Genomic DNA, 21,945 nt, shown 5'->3' with positions numbered 1-21,945 from the left:
TTTTATATTATTACAAATGAAAATCAACATGTAAATTTTACAATGACTTCAACGACTTATCCACTACATTTTCAAGGATTTATTCATAGCAAGATCTCCAAAATACAATAGTTTCTTCCCACTAATATGGAATAACTGAATTCTCAAGTTTAGGGAACAGTAATTTTATAAATAATAAAAGAGATAAGGGAAAACTACATCTAATTGAATAGGTCAAACCAAACATTTATTTTAATAACTTCTATAAAATATTTATTTTAAAAATTACTAATGTTAATTTAGTTAATAAAACAAAAAATCATAGATATATATTTTTTTAAACATACGCAATATATACAATAATTTCCAACGGTATATAACATGGAAGCCAGATCGGCACATGCAAGGAAAGGTTGGTTCACTTATTGTGTAAAATAATTTTCTTCATAAAAAATATAAATATATATATATATATATATATATATATATATATATATATATATATATATATATATATATATATATATGTGTGTGTGTGTGTGTGTTTTTTTCTATATTTTTTATATTAAATTTAAAGCTCCCCCTCTCAGTGGAGAAAAGTAGTCTTTTCTAATCAAGCATGTTAAAAAGGCATGAAACCCGAAAGACCTTTTTCTCTTTTACAAAATATTGTCATTATCAATTAAAATTTATTTAAAATTTGAAAAACTCGTTAAATAACAAACATCAAAACTACAAAATTCCTAATTTCTAATAAAATTCAACTGACAAAAATAAAAAAAATAATTTGGTATAATATTTTACTCTCATGTCTCTATCTCTTTTATGGTAAGCATGAATTGATGCATGCGCATGACAACCTTTGAAGCAACTGAGTCGGTCAATATTCTCCCATCGCAAGAAAGAATTGAAAGAAAACTACAAAAGCCAGTAACTCATAATTAGCCAACTAGAAAACAAAGCATCTTCACCTATACCGAACCATGCATATATTAATCTCAATAAGACATCTTGTCAAATGTCAAAACAAGAATATTACTATGAAGAAAAAAATATATAGATATAAGTTTTTTATTTATCTTTTTAATAATTAATAAATGCTTTTGTTTGCATGGTTAACAGCTTGAAATGTTTGTTACGTATGGTATTAGGGTTCTATCAGAAGTATTAGCTTTGTTCCATGTGGCAAATTTCTACTACTTGAAGAGTCTATACGTCACCATTTGCAAACAATGACATTAACCCACATGAGTGGATAAAGTTTGCTAATTAATTAGAGAGAGAGAAATATAGGAAAACACCCTTTTCATGGCTAATTGGATACAGCTTTGAACCACAATAAGAACAGTATATATCAATAATGATAATAAGGACCACATATATACATAGTGGATGCATGAGAAACTAGCTAGTTGAAAACGTATGAGACCTATAAACCACTAAGAAAATAGTTGAATCCCACTTCTCTTCATAATGAGTACTATAATCTAAAGCAAAATATTAGTCTCGATGAATTAAAAGTGAATCTTCTTTTCTTTTCTTTGTTTTTTTTTCTAAATTTGTGATTTAAAAATTATTATTATTATTTTGTTTTGCTAGTAAGACATTGCTTAGCAATTAAGAGTCTATAATACAAACTATTTTGATAAGTTAAAAATGAAGGAGCCCTAGGATCCCTAAATAGCCTATGGGGAGGTGGAGTAGTACAATTTATAGGTAGGGGAACATCATAGTAATCACCTTTAAACAATGCAAGAACTAAACAGAAACATGTTTAAGGACACAATGGTGTGGTGGGTATGGATATAGACAACCTCTTTACAACTAAAAAGCTAGTAATGATAATCTTCACATGGACCTCACATGCTCTCTATATGGATTTAATATAAACACACTACACTACATTACTTGACCAAGTTAGTCTTTCAAATTGTCCTCATTGCTGTCTTGTGGGATGGAACTATAGAGATTACACATTCTCATCACTTCATTTTTCTTCTTTTTTCGTTTTTCTAGATATTTTAGTTTTAAATTGAGTAACAAAATTAGAGTAAGATTGAATTTTGATCCAAAATCATTCTTTTTCATGTTTGGATGAAGTAATTTAAGAAAATAATTCATTTATTTCATCAATTTAAAATTTCTTAAAATAAAATTATTTGTTTAGATAAAAAAATCAAGAGAAAATTAAAATTTAGGAGGTTTTATAAGGTATTTCAAATAATAAAATAATAGAATTTAAAATTAATTCAAAAAAGAAGAAAAGTGGAATTCTACAACTAGTCACTTTTTTCTTCATATTATATATTACAAAAAGTTATTTTTAAATATTTATATTTAATATATTTTTTAAAGTTTAATTTTAAAATTTTATATTTTAAAATAAATATTTTTAAAATGAAATTTTATTTTAGAAGAAAAATTCAATAACTTTATTCAAACAAAAAATTTGAAATGTAAAATATTGTAATTATTCTATCCAAATAATATATTTAAAATATAAAAAGTGTATTGCAAGCAATTCAAATATCATGCATTTGAATTTATTGAAATTATAGAAATCTCTTATATAAACACAATGTCAAGTTTGAGTTGTAAAAGAAAATTCCGAAGAAATTTACACATTAAGACAATAAATAAATAAACCATAATTAACTTTATTAAGTGGAATAAAGTAGTATCTAATAGTTGGTAGACACTAATATATAATTAATACTTTTATTGATAATAGAACATATATTTTAGACAATGGTGTCTACCTTAGTTAATATATAATTAGTTATTTAGTGTTAATTTGGATAAAATGAAAATTAATTACATTTAGTGATATTAGTTCTGTTTGCTTAAACCTTTTTTTTAAAATGTGTTTTAAATAAAATTATTACTTCTTTTGATTTTTTTTTTATTTTTAACGTGATTAGGGAAACTTGTATATTTAAGAAAGGAAGAAATAGAAAAAGAATAATGTCTTGATTTCTTCTAAAAATGGCATCGAGTTTATTTGTATAAGAAGTGTATGGTGGGAAAATGGAAATTATTTAAAAGAAGACATATATGTATTATATGATTTTTAATGGACAAAATAATCTTCTAAATTCTTCAGGAATTCACGATACTTTTCTTTGTCTCTCTTTTTAATCAGTGTTTAATGTTTTCTTCTTGAGTATCACACGAAGTCTTTCCTTAACGTTCTAAATGACAACACTATAATCTTTGTCGTTGTTGCACCAATTCTAGAAGTTGTGTTACTTCTCTTCCATTTTCTTCTCTTTTAAGTGCATTTTTTTTATCCATGGTTTTGGGTTTCTTTCCCAAATTGCAACACATAGGAGATAAAGCAAAATAGAACCTAGAAGAGCAATGTATAGGAGTGAGGGCAATTCAAAGAAGATGTTTTAGGTTTGTGTGAGGAATTGATATTGACTGAAACTGAGATATATTCTTCTTGTATTTCTCATGGATGGATTCTTGTATTTCTCATGGATGGAGGTTAATATTTATTTAATATGATTTGAGAATGTATGAAAATCGTAGATCTTAAAATTCTATAAACTAGTTTTTTGGAATTGAAGTAGGAAGGTACACAAACTACAATTCAAGATGCTAATTTAGTTTGTATATCTCCAATCAATTTTCTAAGAAAATAATTTTAAATTTGAAACTCAAATTTCAATTATATGGTCATGTTTTTCACTTCATATTTATATTAGAAAAAATAAATTCATTACTTACACAATACTTTTAAAACAAATTAAAAACGACTTTCGAAAACAGTTTTAAAATTGTTGTGATTTTAGTTATTAAAATTGTATACCTTAAAAGACATTTAAAATCGTAGTCAATAAATTTCATTTTAACAACAGTTTAGTAGAAAATTATGGTCAAAATGCAAAGTATTTTTATTGTCCTTAAAATGATAAATTAACAAAAAAAAACTATTTTCATAATTATCATCATTTGGATTTATCAAAATGCTTAACTTTTAGAGTTATTTGGAGATATCACATCACCTACACAGACCGTTCTTTGTGATTATATTTATTTTCTTATTGATCATCTTTCACCATGTGTGAAATTAAAGAAAAACATTAGATAAGTGAATAATATTTTTAAAATTCTTTACAAAGGATTTCTAATGGAATTTTAGAAGATATATAATACAGATAAAATGTTTAGATGTTGGTTTTTATAAAGGGTGAGTATGAAAAATGTTCCAAAGAGCAAAGCAATAAAATAAAGATTTTATATTGGCTCACTCAATTCTAAGTTACGTTCAGTTCTTTCTTAAGAACTCTAAATGGATTTCACTAATCTTCAATAAGATTACAAGAGTTTTACCTCTTCAGGTTAACAACGAGTATTAACGTCTGTCCTGGTTCACCTAGTCAACACGACTAGTCTGAGTTTAACAACTCTTGGTATATAAGTATTCTAATCACTTATGGTTCAACCCTAGACAATATTGTCAACACTCTTTAACTCGACTGAGCAAAACATCAAGTGTTTTAATTCTCTTTAAAATGTATAACACAATCAGTGTTATGAGCAAATCCAGATTAGTAACTCTCAAGGAGAGGATAAAAACAATACAATGAAATATGAGATTTTGTTAAGGTTCTTTCTCATAGAAAATTTAGCTTCAGACGATATAGAGCAACAATAAGCTTGTTTGAACATTCACGAGTTCACTATATTATCTCTCTTATCTTCTCTTCAAACTTTCGTCTATTTATAGCTTTCTTGAGAAATGACCATTAGATAGATAAGTTAACTTCATGTAGACTTGGTAGCCTTTTTAGGTGACAAGTCAGACTGAATTCTACTTTGCAGAGGTACAGTGCTTTGTCATAGCTTTTAGCAAAACATAGCTTATATGATATGTCAGAGCAGAAGTCTTCAAGGGAAACATTCCTAGAATTTTCTTCATATCTCTCAATGTTTTTTTCTTGTGTGCAATGATTCTAATAAAGTCTTTGTACTTTTTGTGATATGCACAAATATCAAAAATAAAATATACAAACATCAAAATACTTTATTGTACATGCATTAAATATTTTGAATGTTGATAAGTGTTAAGTTATATCGTGTGTTCAAAACATTTTATCATTTGTCAACTTATTAATAAATGTATCGTTTAGTAAAACATTCAACATATGATTATCAGATGGTATAAGACATTAGATGCTTTATATTCAAAAACTGTTTGAGATTTGTAGCGTTTAACGGGTTTTTGTTAGATAATACTTTCATAAGACGCTTGCTTGAATTCACACTGTCCGAATAAACATATTTTAAGCTTCAGTGTTAGCATAAAGATAAACACTTCTTTTAGTAAGCCGCTTTCTTGTAAAACGTTGTTTGTAAAACACTATTTATAACACATATAGTCTTTTAGATGATTCTTTAATAAAACACTTTCTTTCTTTAGACGTTGTTAATAAAACTTTGTCTATAAGATAATATAGTCTAGAAAACGTTATATAAGCTTGTTTTTATATAGAAAAGATGTTCCAAAATATTTTTCTCTTAGATGATATTTCTTTAAAACAAACTTTCATTTAAAGTGATATTTCGTTTAAGAATTTTGTTAAACTTATAAACATGAGTTACTAGACGGTCTAATCTTTAAACGATCTTGTCTTAACAACGTGACAATTTACACTTACGACATCTTTTTAACTTTTCAAACTCTTTTCTATATAAAATATAATCGTTAGGATATGAGATGTATCTTTTTATTTTTCATACCATGAAACAAAGTATTTGTTTTTTGCTCAAATTTCAACTGGGCAGTGCATTCTCTTCTAAAAGCTTTTCCTTCTACAGTTGAAGGAATTATCTGAATTTTTTTTACACTTCATCCGTCTTCAAATTTATGAACTTCAATATTTAATATTTAATGTTATTGATAATCATATAAAGTTGGTTAAATGAGGATATAATTAATGGAGTATATGCATCGATCAACATATTTTCATATATTTCTTTAGTTTAGTAAAGAATTTTGCTCAATCATCAGAGATCTTGTCCTCTAATTAACTGTTTATTCTCAAATCAACAAGCTTCTCGGTTTGGCACATACTTTGCAAGTGTACAAATTGACCATGTCACCTTTATGAATAGTTCCTTGAAAATCCAGTGCATAAAAAGATATTCTCTAATGTTGGAAACATTTAATGTGTTCCCATTTAAACAATTCACATAAAAACACCTGATCCTTACTTGGTTATATATACTACCGACATTACACTGTATCAAATTTTTAATTCCATCTAATAAACATCACTTATATCTGCTAAATGAACCCAAATCCTATCCATATCTATCTTCTATATGTATAACACAATAATTATGTTTTGTATGGTTATAGAAACGATCACAAAATCGTCATTATAACTGGACAAAAATAATTGATCTGTACTGTACTTTATAGTTAAAAAAAACTGATCCACTTTTACTAAAAGTTGAGTATACTATTTTATGGTTTAGTTTTTAAAAACTAAACTTATAATAGTTTCGGTTCAGTTAACTGTGAGAACTGTGTCTACTCTTTTCTCTCTGTATGTACTCTTTTCTCTTCTCTAGTTCCCGTTCAATTGCTCCATCTTGCTAAGAAAACGTTATTTAATAATAAAATATTAATAAAAGAAACCTTTCAAATAAAAAATTAATAATGAATTTTTTAAGACAAAATTTTTTTATCACAAATTTTTATATTTTTTCATCAATAAACATATATTACTTTTTAAATAATATTATTTTAACTAATAAAAGTAAAATATATTTTTTAAAATTTAATTTTATTAAATGATTAAGTGATATAAATCATAAAAAAAGACTATATAAAAAAAATAATACTTTAAATATATTATATTCTTCAACATATTATTAAATATGTAAAAATATGTTAAAAAAACTTTTAATGATATTAAAATGTGTGTAAGGGCACACACTAAAATAACTATTTATTTTAAAAATCAACTTACTTTAAAATAAATATCAATATTATTATTTTTAAATGATAGTATTTTACATACTAAAACTAAAATATATTTTTTAACGTTAAATTTTATTAAATGAATATATAATGAAATATCATAAAAAAATAGTAATATAGCAAAAATAATTAATATCATAGAAATATCAAATGACAAAAAAATTAACGAACGTTTATTAAGAGTAATATTTCTAGTATCAACTTTTATTATATTATAATAATCAATAAATATTAGTTTAATTTTTACATAATAAAATATAAATAATAAATAATTGATTAATAAAACAATTTTACGAAGGAACAAAATAAATATAAATAAAAAATTATTTTAAAATAAAATAAGTAGATAAAAAGATAAAATAAATTATACACATATAAAACAAAAAAATATAAATAAATAATTAAAACAATAAATATAAAAGTAAAATAATATTCATGACAAAATAAATATAAATAAAAAAATAAAAAATAAAATAAAATAAAATAAATAAATAAATAAATAATAAAATAATTTCCATACACATATAATAATAAAAGAAATATAAATAAAATAGAAAATAATAATATCAAATAATTAAAAAGTTAATTTGTAAGACACTTATGAATAAAATAAAATAAATATTAAAATAAATTTCAATTAAAAAGAACATTTATTGTTATACTATTCAGTTTAAAAACTAGTACAATTCAGTTTAAAATTAGTATAATTCAGTTTAAAATTAGTATAGTTAGTAGTTTAGTTTAGTTTATATTGTAGTTTAGTACAATTTAGTATAGTTCAGTTCAGTCCAGTTTGATAAAACAAAAAACCGTTCAGTTCAGTTTGTCTGAACTGTTTTACAGCTCAGTTCAGTTTATACAAATTAATTTTTAGTTCAGTACAGGAGAACGCAAATTTGTGATTATAATTATAAAAATAATAACAATTTTGTAAATAGTTTTTCACAAGGTTTTACTACTTAAGGTAATCATTTCTAATATTAACTTAAACAAATATAAATATAAAAAATAATATATTAATAACCATGCACTAACTAAAAAAATATTAAGACCAAATTTAATTTTTATATATATGTTTTAACGATATTTTTTAAAAAAATTCACATCTTTTTAAATATTTTTGAAATTATTTTTAAACCAATTAACTACATTATTATAATATAATTTTTAGATTTATGATTATTTTTGAAATTATTTTTAAACCAACTAACTATATTATTATAATATAATTTTTAGATTTATGATTGATAGTTGGTACTTGTAAAAAATAGAGTTAGAATTGATTTTAAAATAACGAAGAATTTTCCTTCTAATTTTTAAATAGGTCAGAGTTATTTAAAATTAGAAGAAAACTTCTTCCTATAGTAAAAATGAAATATAAATCTAATAATTATATTATAATAATAAAGTTAGAGTTTTTTAAAAATAATTACATAAATGTTTAATAAAATGTGAAAGTATAACATTAATTTAAAAATTAAATTTGATTTTAACTTGGATATCCACAATATTATTCATTTTAAAACTTACTCGACTGAATTGAATTAAAATAATACTTTATTGTTCATTTTAAAACGTACTCGACAATAATTATATTAATCATAGTATCGATTAATATCTAATTCTATAGTTTATACATACATCTCTTATTATAAGAGAAATGTATTAGATATCTAAAATAAAATAAATATAAAAGTCGTTTTCGATCTAACCTTATCTTAAAATTTGTATTTTTATCTATTTTCACATGTAGACACTGAAGCATGTGTGTGAATACATAAGAAGGTTTCTTTGAAAGATGGTAAGAAGAGAAGCAAAACTAAAAGTGTGGCTTAGTGTCTTTGTCTTATGAATTTACCATTTGATGAAAATGACAGAGACAGATATAGGAAGTGAGAATGAGAAGAAGTATTAATAGCAATGTGTGGTGATGATTGGACATGGCATAAGCAAGAGGCAATTCAAGAACCCTATTTATGCATCACGTTTCTGAATAGAATGTGCAATTGTCTACAGCTAAGTAGGCAGAAGCACATGGCATTAGAATCAACTGATAATGGTCCCTTCAAGTGGTTATCAAAATTCAAAACTCTTCAAAGTTTTAATGCCAAGAGAAACTAAACTTGCCCATCGGCTCCTATCAGTACTACATTGTGGGGGAATGCTAAAATTTTAGTGCTATGGGAAAAATAAAAAATATACTTTTAATATGTATATTTTTTTACATTTATTTATACTATTATTTTTTTAATTTTATTTTCAAAAATTTATTACACGGATCCACACAATCCCTATGTGAGCGGTCGTCAATCTCGAAAACTTCCAAAACAATGTAGACCCATCGATCATTACCAACATCAGTGACTGATCGGTATCTCGCATATTAAGAATACCTCAAGATAATTAATAAGGTAAAACGTGCTTATAAGATATTGGATCGTAATTGGATCATTCCTAAACAAAATCTCATTTCAAAACCTATAGATACAGAGGTAAGATGAGATAAATGATTGCATTTATTGGACATTTAAGACTTAATTGTGATAATCGATCGGTATAACTGAAAAGTGATTTGAGTGTGCCTTTGACATGTAAACACCCACTCCGATTCAAAAATGTAAAAGTATATTTCTCGACCCTAATATCAAAACAATTATAAATTCACTATTTTATTATCATTTTATTATTGTAATATATATCAAATAAATAAATGTAAATATATATTTATCTATCATTACTCGAGAAAAATACTTATCCGTGTATGCCATCCTATTAACCTTTTTATAAAAAATCATCACTTTGTACTTTGCTTTCTTTTCCGTGTCTAATCATATAAAATTCTACTTATGCATCAAAATAACCTTGTATAAAGAAAGATGCATGTAAGAAAGTTTTGATTGAGATAATACTAGTTTTCGAGCTACAATATGTTGAATAGGTTTTTTTTTATGTAATATAGTAATGATTTTTCATTTTCCTTTTTAATTTTGTTCCTATTTTTTTATTATTTTAATTTGGTCTCCCTTTTTTAAAAGATAAATGAATATGGTGTTTTGAGAAATTGATAGCAATAATGTTATGTTACATTAATTACTTGTGACAAACAATGAATGACACATTAATAGTAAAAGTTGACACATGATATAACACGAACATTATTATAAATTTTACGGAAACATTTATATTAATTTATTTTTTGAAATGAATGGAACTAAATTAAGAATATTCAAAATACTGAGACAAAGTAAAAGAAAAACAAATTAACATAATAGTGAGACAGAAAAAAACTTATTTAATCACATTTTTATGTTAAAATATACATTAAGACGAGTAAAAAGAAAAATAAAATAGTATACTGTAATTTTATGATATTATTAGATATCTCCATTATCGTGACTCCCTCCTTGTTTGTAAATGCTGAAAACCGATGGTGAAAGTATAATTATTGTTTCCATAAATAATCTATGATGAGAATTTTCTTTTAAAACGAGTACCTTTTATTTAATTTTTTACTTTTTTTCATAAGAAAATCTTATAATTTTTTTTTTTAATGAAAGAAGATTTTTTCCTTTATAGTTGTTAATTTTATTATTCTTGATTTGTCTGTAGCAAACATATTACATAGGTTAACCTTATGTTAAATAATGTATACTAGAAATGGGATAGGGCCACGTACTGTTGAGTGAGATCTTTCTTGTGCAGGCAGAGATGTAGCATCTTCGTCTTTGTCTATGGTACAATGCATGAGTTATGACCAGAAAGTTTCTGAGATATTTTGAGCTTTTTGTCTTTCTTCTATGCTTAAATGTCACATGCAGTCATGCCGTGTACCTTAGTGTTCTTCTTTTCATTTTGTGCCAATCATATTCTTTCAAACTAAACAAATCTATCAAGCTCTTGATTTTAATTAGTCTTTCTTTTAAATTTCATTTTACCCACTTTAAATTAACAAAAAAAAAAAGTAGATTTTAAGTTTCCCACTTTAAATATCTTATTTTAAAAGTAGAGTTCATTTATTGGCTCCTGAAAAAAAAAATGAGTTGTTTTAGTATTTGGTAAGAAAATTAACGAGTAATATTTAATACATTAATTCATGATTTATTATGTGAATTATATGTATCAATTATTACTTTTTTTATCAACAATTGAATTTATTTTTTTAGTAAATTTTAATACAGATCTTATAATAATCTTGTATATATAATTAAAGCCATTCCTTTTATAAATTTGTTTTTGAATTATGTAATCCAAAATACAATACTGATTTTTATATTACACAATTAAGAAAGGAAAATTAACTTCCAAATTAGTATTTTAGATTGTGAAATCTAATATACTTTTTCTAAGTTTTTGGATCAAACAATATGTAAGATTATGACATTGTACAATCTTTAAAAAGAAAAAAAAAACTTTAAATAAAATGAGAATTTTAATATTTTTAGTTTTGCTGAAGAAAAAATATGGGGTGCAAAATAAAATTGATAGTTAAAATAGTATTTCGGCCTAAAATTTAAACCTTCGAGCTAGACTTCCTTATAATGGATGAGGGCCTTTTTCACGGCTATGTGCAATTGAATGGCTTATTTGTGGCCCATAATCGAGTCTGGCTTATTACTCTATCTTGGAGTCTAATAACGTTATTCCAAAAAGAGAAATAAAATAAAATGGTTATTGCGTTTTGCACTCCCGTAATTTTCTCCTACACCTTCGTGTGGAGTTTAAAAGACAAACTGCCCTACCCCTTGCTGTCCCCGTCACTCCTTTGTCCATGTATTGTGTTGTAAACTAATGAAAGAAAAGTTTGCAGAATTGTTTTCCATCAACTTTAAAATTTTACTTTACAAATATGTTTTCAACTGTGTAATCTGAAAATTATTTTATATATATAAAAAGCTTATGGATGTTTAAATTGTGTAATCGAAAAATATTTTTTTATAAATTGTATAATTTAAAGACATTTCTGATTTACATATGTAAATAATTTTTTAACATAAAAGACTCTGAAGCTGTATAATTCAAAAGACATTTTTAGACTCCAGAAATTACTTTTAAATAAAGCTTGTGGATCACACAATTCAAAACATGTTTCTAAACCATGGACAAGGGTACAGCGACATCAAGGGGTGCCAGCAAGGGAGTAGGGCAAGTTTGTCTTTTACACATTCTCATGGAATTGCAGTAGGACATTATGGAGTATAAAAAATAATTTGAGTGTTTTATCCTGCACCTCCAAACATTTCATTCTGCACCTCCAATTTCCTAAAATATCCCTAATTAATAAATGATTTAAAAGTTTAATTTTTTGAATAGTAAGAATTTTTGTGTCCCACTGACTCTACCTCCATTTTCCTCCAATAACCAAACATGCATTCCTGTGTGCATCCCTTCACTCCTGCACCCCCTACACCTCTACACCCATGCACCCTTGCATCCCTGCACCCCATTTCATCTCTATAAAAAAACACTACAACTGTGTACCTTTGAACCTCTTTCATAATATTTTTCTTAGAGCTTTTTACTTTGCAGCTTGTATTTGCGATTGAGTGTTGTCTAAAAAGATTGTCCGAGTACAACTTAAAGTGGTTTAGTTGTTGTGGTGGTGCACTTGCAACGTGTTAGTTTATTTTTCTCTGTGTTCCTACTGAAGAGAGGTTAGTGTTGTTTTTTAATTTGTGTGCATATACTTGTTTGGTTGCATACAGAGAGTATTTTATTTTTGTTAATCTGGTTGCATGGAAAAACCAAAATTGAACTGGAGATGATGTAGGGGTGTTGGATTTGGACATCCGATTAGGAAGCTTCGGATTTAGATATCCGACTTTTATTCATGCCTCCAAACATTGTATACTTGTTATATTAGTTTTAATTTTTTTAATACTTCTTATATTAGTTTAATATTTTTTTATTTTATTTATGAGTTTATATAATTTCTAATTAATATAAAATAATTTTATGAATGTATTAAAATAAATAAAACTAATTTTTAATAAAAAACCTGAAAATGAAAATACTAATCGGATGTGGATATCCAAAGCAACATAATCGGATGTGGGTATCCGATTGTAACTTACTCGGATATGAAAATTCGACTACTATTTACTAATTTATAAAAAAGTTTAATAATATTTGTTATTTATTTATTTTATTAGTTTGTAATTATTTTTAAAATTATTTACTAAGTTTATAATGTAATTATATAAATTTTAATTATTATAAATAATTTCATTAAATTTATTAAAATTAATAAAATTATTTGGAAGAAAGACAACCTTAATACCTATCGATTATAAAAAAACTGAATTTATAGAATCCGATGGTGAAATGTTTAATATATGTTATATGTAAAACTTTAATTATATTACTGTTTGAATTATTTTATTAGTATTTTATTAGTTTATAATTATTTTTTCATGTATTTTTATTAATATTATTTAACTAGGTTTGTTGTATAAATTTTTTTATAAAACTAGTTAACTTCATTTCTATAATTATTAATTTTTGTTAATATAAAAGATGCATTTTAAATATTTAATTTTTATAATTTTTTGGATAAAACAATGTATATGAAAATTTTTAATAAATTTTTATATATAGTTTTAAGTTTAATTTGGCGTTCTTTTTTTAGTTGATTAAATTTTTAATAAATTTTTATATATAGTTTTAAGTTTAATTTATATATTGTTAATAAATTTATAATTGTGTAATTTATTGTATTAGTTTTTTATTTTATAATATAAATTTTAAATTTTTTATATTATTTTTTTTATTTTGTTATAGGTGATTATAGTCTAAATGGATGAATATCGTTATGAGATGAATTCTGAAATAAATTCTAGCATGCTATCAGAATCTTCGTCCTTTATAAATGAGGTTGCTCAAGGAGATCTGACGAATCATTTCACAACAAATAAAATTTTTTCCTCTCGTGAAAACTTAATTGAATGGGTAAGAGAGATTGCATATGATCTAGGATTTGTTGTGGTAACTATAAGATCCGATAAAGCTACCAGTCAACCTGGGAGGAAGACGTTTGTGTTGTTAGGATGTGAAAGAGATGAAAAATATAGAAAATACAAACCCGATATCCAACCTAGAACTTATGGGACTCGAAAATGTGATTGTCCTTTACAATTAAGGGGACAAACCATCTAGTAATGGCGATGGGTGGGTATTGCAAGTGATATGTGGATACCACAACCACGATTTAGCAGAAACTTTAGTGGGGCATCCTTATGCTGGTAGGTTAAATCCTACTGAACAAGCAGTACTTGTTGATATGACTAAAACCCAAGTAACACCGGCAAATATTTTTTTGACTCTGAAACAAAATAATGATCATAATGTAACTACAATAAAGCAAGTTTACACAACAATATATACATATAAACGTTCATTGAGAGGGTCGAGAACTGAGCTGCAACAGTTGATGATGATGTTGGATCGCGACAAGTACATACATTGGAGTAGATGTGTGGAGGATTCTGAGGTTGTCAGTGATCTCTTTTGGACACATCCTGATGCAATCAAGTTATTGAATGCATTTAATGTTGTTTTGTTATCGGTCGCCAGTATGTCCGCATCTGCAACAACGGGTGGGTCTCGAGGGATGGACTGCTGAAATCCAAACTACCTCAAAACACGCTCAGGCAAATGTCGACACAACGTCTCACCAATCCTGATCCATCCCGAGAACATACGAACGCCATAAAAAGGACGAGTCTCCCGATGTGACTCATAAGGGTACCAGATGACTGAATCATATGTTAGCGCATCCAAGTGTACCCTGACCTCTAAGAGGGTGGAGCCCAGCCTCGGTGACTCCCACTTTGCAGCACGCGGTCTGTCTTCCATGTACGAAGACACCACACGCTTTCTTCCCAATGTAGGGAAATGCTCATATATCCAACTCTACAAAACAAAAAATTACAAATTATTTCGTAATCCACAGCGAAATAATTCAACCAAATCAAATTGTAAACTAAATTTGTACCTGTAATAGAGTCAAATAACCTGCCATCTGTCTGGTCGAAGCCAAGCTGGCATCTCCTAGCTGCTCATACATATATGCTAGTGCAGCAACGCCCCAGACATATCGGCCACATGTGTGTACATCTCTAAAGAGAAAAAGATAAGACACGTGAATGGATGTGGCAGTCTTATCAACAAATATACTGCATCGAACTAGATGCAACAAGTATGCTCGGGCAGCGTACTCCCACTACTGCTGCTCACAGTACTCAGTGTAGATTTCTCGAAGCCAGCTCAATCTGACTTTCGCACTGTGAGCTGCATGTAACTCAGCACCAGCTCTCCCGCCATCCACGCCTAAAAGCTCCACAATGGCGCGTCTACTTTCTTCAAAATCTACTTCCTCCAGATGACATAACTGGCCTAAAACTGGGAGGTGTAGCAACGATGACACATCATCTAAAGTCACGGTCATCTCACCCACGGGGAGATGGAAACTACTGGTCTCGAAATGAAATCTCTCTACAAATGCCAACAGTAGACCCCTATCGACATAGTCATATGAGATGCCCACTAGAGACATCAGACCAGAACCATTAACGATGTCTCTAATGCCCTTGTGGCAGGATCCTAATTTGTTTAACTTCTTCCCATGGGAGATCAACTTGATCTCCTCCCGTTCCTAAACAATAATATTTAATATAAAATTATTTCAACTAAACAATAATCATTAAAATTAAAGTTTTGCACTTACTCGACCCTGCCATATCGCATAAGCAACATGGTGAATGTAATGTGTCAATACTGAAACGTCTAATGGACCTTTAGGAAATCCACCTTTAGCAACATCCTAGGGATCCTCCTCTTACTCAATATCATGCTCCTCAAATGCATGATCCTGAACTGCATCCTCGTGAAACCTCACATCTCCATAGTCTTCAGCATGAACATCAGACTCAACTGCTCCATGTCTTCTACAAGCAAAAGTAATAGGTCTCCACCTCTCACCCTGTGAGGAACTCCCTCCACGATGTGAAGATGAACCTCCTCGAGTACGAGCCATGTCTATTCTAAATTTGTTTATTAAAAATGTTATTACAAAAATAATAATAACTAAAACAAATTGCACTAGTAAAAAATATTAAATCATTATTGAAAATAATTTCTTTAAAATAAAATCAACTTACCTAATTCATTATAAAATTAAATAGTATATTATTACAAGCAAAATAACTTCAATTTATAAGAAATTATAAATATCTCAAATAATTATAAAAAAGTAATTAAAACATTTGTAACTAATTGGAAAAATCTAATATTTCAGAAAGAAAAAAAGTAACAAAAAGATCTTCTAAATAAAAAAAGTTACATTCTATAAAATTAAAGAAGTTAAAAATAATTATTAAATATATACAAACTAAACTAAAGAGATTCATTCAAAAAATTAAAACAGAACATTTAAAAAATTAAAACATAAAGTTTTAAATAATTATAACAGAACGTTTAAATAAATTAAAAGAGAAAATTTAAAATTATAATAACATAATATTTAAAATAATTATAACAGAAAGTTTCAAGTAATTAAAACAAAAAATTTAAAATAATTAAAACAGAAAATTTAAAACAATTACAATTATTTCATTCCAAATAAATAAAATTAATTCAAATCTTTATATAAACAAATAATTAATTCAATTAAAACAATTTTATTAAAATAAAAACCAAATAACTATAAATTAAAAAATTAAAACAGAAACTTTAAAATAATTATAATAGAACATTTAAAAAAATTAAAACAGAAAATTTAAAATTATTATAACACAATATTTAAAATAATTATGACAGAAAATATAAAATAATTAAAACAAAACATTGAAAAAAATTAAAACAGAAAAATTAAAATAATTAGAAATAAATAAATTAATTCAAATTTTTATATAAATAAATAATTAATTCAATTATAACAATTTTATTAAAATAAAAATCAAATAACTATGAATTGAAAAGTTAAAGAAATTTAAAACAGAAAATTTAAAATTATTATAACAGAATATTTAAAATAATTATAACAGAAAATATAAAATAATTAAAACAAAAACATTTAAACGAAAAAATTAAGATAAATAAAATTATTAAATTCAGAAAAAAATACAATTAATTCAATTCTTTATATAAATAAAAATTTTGAATTAATATAACAATTTAATTAAAAGAAAATTCATATAACTATAAATTTAAAATTTAAACAGGAAGTTTAAACATTTAAACTAATTAAATGATAACATTTAAAATGATTCAAACACCAAACGCAAAAACATAATATAATTAAAAAAAATAAACCTAAAAATCGGGTATGGAGAATCGACTAGGGCTGAACCGGATCTCCATAACCGATTTAGACTGCATCAGGTATGGACATCCGATGAATGATGAATCGGTTATGGAGATCTGATTCAGTCTTGGCGATTCTAGATACCTGATTCACACGGATCTGCAATGCAAATGTAAAATAAAAAAGCTACTGCGTATTTAGAAAAAACACATACCAACCTGTGCCGCAGGGCCGTGGGTGGGTGTTGTACTGGCCAACGCTGGAGGAGTTCTTCTATCTCTCTAGCCTTCCAACCTCAACAGGAAGAAGATTTCTTTATGTGTGTCATGTGCCTGCAACCATTAAACAAAACTCTGAAACAAAACAAAACAAGCAAACCACACCGTCTAAAAAGAGATTGAGATTGTGACAATGGACGACCTATAATCGGCAGTGGAAGAGGAAGCCGAGACGAAAGAGTGAGGGGCTCTTGTGTGATGGTGGAGGTTGTGTGCGTCTGTCTACTGTGCGAAATGAGATGGGAGAGGAAAGCAGCGAAGGAAAATGAGATGTGACAGAAAGAGAGAGAAATATAATTGTATTGTTCACTAACCAATACAGAATCTTTTGACCACTTTTAATTTCTTTTAAAAATATAAAAATCTTCTTAATTATGGGTAGTGTAGGCATTTTAGAAAATTTTGGAGGTGCAGGGTGAAAGACTTGGAGGTGCAGGGTGAAACACTCAAATAATTTTAAGATAGAATAAGCCAGAGTCCACAAATAACCCGTGGACATTTCTTCCTGCACCATCCATTTTTCTACACCATCTAACTTTTAAAATCCTTATTTTACCCTTATGAAATGTTATTTGCATAAAGAATAAAAATTTATTCTTCTTCTTTCTTCCAGCCTTTTTTCCTCACTGGTCACTACCGTTCATCTTTTTCTTCTTTCTTTTTTTGCTTTTTGTCGTGTAGAACAAAACCCAACAACTAATATCCAAGATCCAAGCCTATGTTCAACTCGAGAAGAGGTATGACTTTGTTTTATGGCTTTTGTAGTTCTTCAGTGGGGTCTGGTAGGGGCGCGGTAGATAGGTGTTTGGGTTTTTAATTCCATTTCAAATTTGGTAATTCATAATACACTACTAAATTTGGGAGTGTATATCGGATTAAGTTGAAATAATTTCATAACGTAGTACCAAATTTGGGGTTCATTTTCGAGTGATCAATCAGGTATATATTTGCTAATTCTGGATCAACTAATCTACAAATGTATTCCTTATTGTCTAATCTGGAATGCAATTCGGATCCGGAAGTGAATTTCAAATTTTGTATCTGGTATTATCTAGAGTTTTTCTACATAATTATGCAGAATGGTTAAAAATTATGTAGTGGGAGTTTTTGACCTAATCTTTTTGTTCTTCTGAAAGGTGTTAAACTTGTTGGACATGGAAGGTTATTTTAATAGACTATCAAATGAAGTTGATCAGTGGATGGAAGAATGTGAAATGTTTATGAGTGTAGTTGAAATGGTAGAAGGAGATTATAGTGAACATTTTACAACTGATGATACATTCGTTATGTATGATGACTTATCTGAGTGAGTCTGAGGTATTGCTTTCAGTCTTGGTTTTGTAGTAATTATTATGAAATCTGATAAAGCTAATAAAGCTAATGGACATTCTAAAAGGAGGACGTGTTTTGTTAGATGTGAAAGAGATGATAAGTATAGAAAATACAAAAATTGCAACCAAGTATAACTAGAACAAGGAAATGTGATTGTCCATTTAAATTGTGAAGGAAACTAGTTTACAAGGTAGAACGTTGACAATGGAATATGTAGCACTTTCAATCATGAATTTTCAAAGACTTCAGTCAGTCAGTCTTATGTTGAATGATTAGAGTCCCATGAGCATTTTATAATTGTTGACATGACTAAGTGCGTACTGAAACATGTAACCATATTGTTTACCCCAAGAAAAACAATGAAGACAATGTTACTACAATAAAATAATTATATAATGTAAGGTATGCTTATAAAAAATATGTGAGACGATACAAAACTGAAATGCAACAACTAATGATATTGCTAGAGCGTGATAAATATGTTAATTGAAGTAGATGTATAGAATCTTCAGATGATGTAAGTGACCTATTTTGAACACACCCTAATGCAATTAAGTTGTTAAATGCATTTAACATTGTTTTGTTGATGGAAAACACTTACAAGACCAACAAATATTGGTTGTCGTGACCTCATATATTCAACCCTACCAAAATATAAACAAACAATTAAACCATGCATCAAGAAAGGAGATACCAAATTAATATCTATTAAGAGTGTTACATAACCATCTAGTTGCTTTGTATGGACAAAGTATGCATCACCTAGTTGCTCACATATATGGATTATTGCAACGATTCCCCAACAATATCTGTCACAAGACATAAGGTTCCTAAATAGCTACAGATATGACACACTAATAGAACTTGCACTTTTGTCTGTAAAGATATACCCCACGAGATGTATCCAGGACTATAAGAAAAATGTGATTTACTTACATATAATTACGAATGGATTTGGATTCGTAGGTAAATTAACTGTTACATACGAATTTTACCTACAAATAGGGTAAATTGAGTTACATACATATATTTTTCGTAGGTAATGACTAAAAAAGTTACCTATTAATTTTTTGTATGTAATGTTGGCACGTTAAAGAGAAAATTTGGCAAAGAATATAATCTGTTAATAAAATCAGTATGTAAGTTAAACAAAATTTACCAACTAATTTTACATTTGAATTTGGAAATAAATAATTATTAAAAAATTAAAATTGAATTTATTTTTAGAGACTCATCATTGTCTCTTGCACTCCGTCCTCATAATTTGTCACTCACCTTACTCTCTCGCATTCACTCACTACTCACCTCACTCACTCTCGCAATCACTACCTGTTCACGCTTGCTCATTCCTTAATCTTCTTCTTCGCACTCAGCTCACTCCTTGACATCATTGTGTCTCACTCACTGACAAAGAAGAAATTTGTTCTTCTCACGTTGACTGAGTCTTTATGCTTTTGGTTTAGGGTTCTTTGTCCATTCTTCTAGTAAGTAATCTTCTTCGTTCATTCTTAAATCCCTAAATTCCTAAAATTCGAAAACCCTGATTGCTCTCTTCTTTCTTCTTATTGGCACAAAACCATAAATCCCTCTTTTCTTCTTTATTCTCTTTTCGACTTCCCAATATTTGAAACGTGCATGAACAATTTCATGGGTCTTATGTTAGTTGCTTACTGAAACATGTTGTAACTAAATGACTATGATATGATCTATCTGGATCTAGTCCATAATTTAGCTGAAAATTGGATTTATGAAACCATGACTAGATTCATTTATTTGGTGATGCGAAGTATTTCCATGTTCATTATTTTTTCCAATTAGGCTCCACGGACTATATTTTTACACCACCTATTATTGGATTTCAATGTCCTATACATTTTTCTATATGGAAATCATTATATCAAAATCATCACATAAAAAATCATCATAACAACAACAAACAACCTATCCCCCCTTAAACCATTTAAACAACCTCACCAAACTCAACCTACAAAAGTACTGAATGCAAAAAAAAAAAAAAAAAAAAAACTCTAATACATATTGACTGGCCCATCCGAAAGTAATTATCGAATTGGCTAATCTAGAAAAACTATATTAGATTGAGCATTCTGGAAATGGTTCCCAGATCCGGTAATGACTTTGAGATTTGAAAATCCAGTATATATTGGAGTTTTCTTCTTGTTCCTCCTTTCCGTTATCCTCTCCGTCAACACCCATGTTCTCCTAAAGCCCAATAATCATAAACACAAAATGGCATACCTAGTCTCTTACAACAACTAAAAAAACAAGCTACACAAGGATCAAGATTGTTGGAGGTGTTAGGTGAAGTGGTGCGGAGACCGGGAATAAAGATGCATAAAAGAAGGACCACCATCGAAGACATTAGAGTATGAGATGGAGGTGCATGATTTTTTTATGAAGAGAAAAGTGGAGATGGGATGCATGAGGCAGCATGGAGAAGAAAGGGAAGGATGAGAGACAAAAACCAATTATGAAAGTTAGGAGTGTATAAAGTAAAATTGCAGGTGCAGGAAGATATGCCCATAACCCATTCAAATGTACATAACCTTGAGTGAGGCCACTAATGTTATGAGCCTCGTCCATTTTAAGAGGCAAATTCTTCCTGTGTTTCAATAATGTGAACCGGTATTTCTATATATTTAAAAATATCAAATTTATCTAAAGGTATCAGTTTCGGATTACTTGGAGACATTTCGTATTATATAATCTAAAATATTAAATATAAATATGTTGGTATTAATATAATCTTATATAAAAATTTATATTATGAAATATATGTTAAATTGTAATACAAATTTAAATTTCATATTTTACATTTTAAAATACAAAATAAAAATATATTATAATTATAGAATTTCAAATATATTTTAAAATTACATATGTTGAAATAATAATACATTCAGATCTTACAATCTGGAATGCCATTCGGATTGAACTTCCATGGGTACAAATGAAGCGTTTCACCCTTTGAAATGAAGTGTTGGAGAAAATAAAGTTGTTTTCACTAGTTCGAATCGCTTCTTCAATTTATTCCGTTTCAG

At 27.4% G+C, this 21,945-nt stretch overlaps 1 protein-coding gene across 1 annotated transcript; it reads left to right on the top strand.

Moving 5' to 3' along the window:
* The first annotated feature begins 13,768 nt into the window (after positions 1–13,768).
* Positions 13,769–14,594, top strand: LOC148202940 (uncharacterized). The gene is made up of 2 exons (XM_088109707.1): positions 13,769–14,021; positions 14,113–14,594. Exons 1-2 carry the CDS (start codon positions 13,769–13,771, stop codon positions 14,592–14,594), a joined length of 735 nt encoding a protein of 244 aa, XP_087965833.1.
* The last annotated feature ends 7,351 nt before the right edge of the window (positions 14,595–21,945 follow it).

Source organism: Vigna umbellata, chromosome 3, assembly GCF_029865625.1.
Source record: "Vigna umbellata cultivar VRB3 chromosome 3, Vumbellata_1.0, whole genome shotgun sequence".
NCBI lineage: Eukaryota > Viridiplantae > Streptophyta > Magnoliopsida > Fabales > Fabaceae > Vigna > Vigna umbellata.
The sequence above is the reverse complement of the archived record's forward strand: the minus strand, read 5'-3'. Positions and strand labels throughout refer to the sequence as shown.

What these genes read in the sequence shown, in the direction of transcription:
- LOC148202940 (XM_088109707.1), top strand. Translation starts at nt 13,769, where the DNA reads ATGGATGAATATCGTTATGAGATGAATTCTGAAATAAATTCTAGCATG. An exon ending in GACGTTTGTGTTGTTAGGAT is followed by an intron (nt 14,022 to 14,112) that starts GTGAAAGAGATG and finishes TTTACAATTAAG; the next exon opens with GGGACAAACCATCTAGTAAT.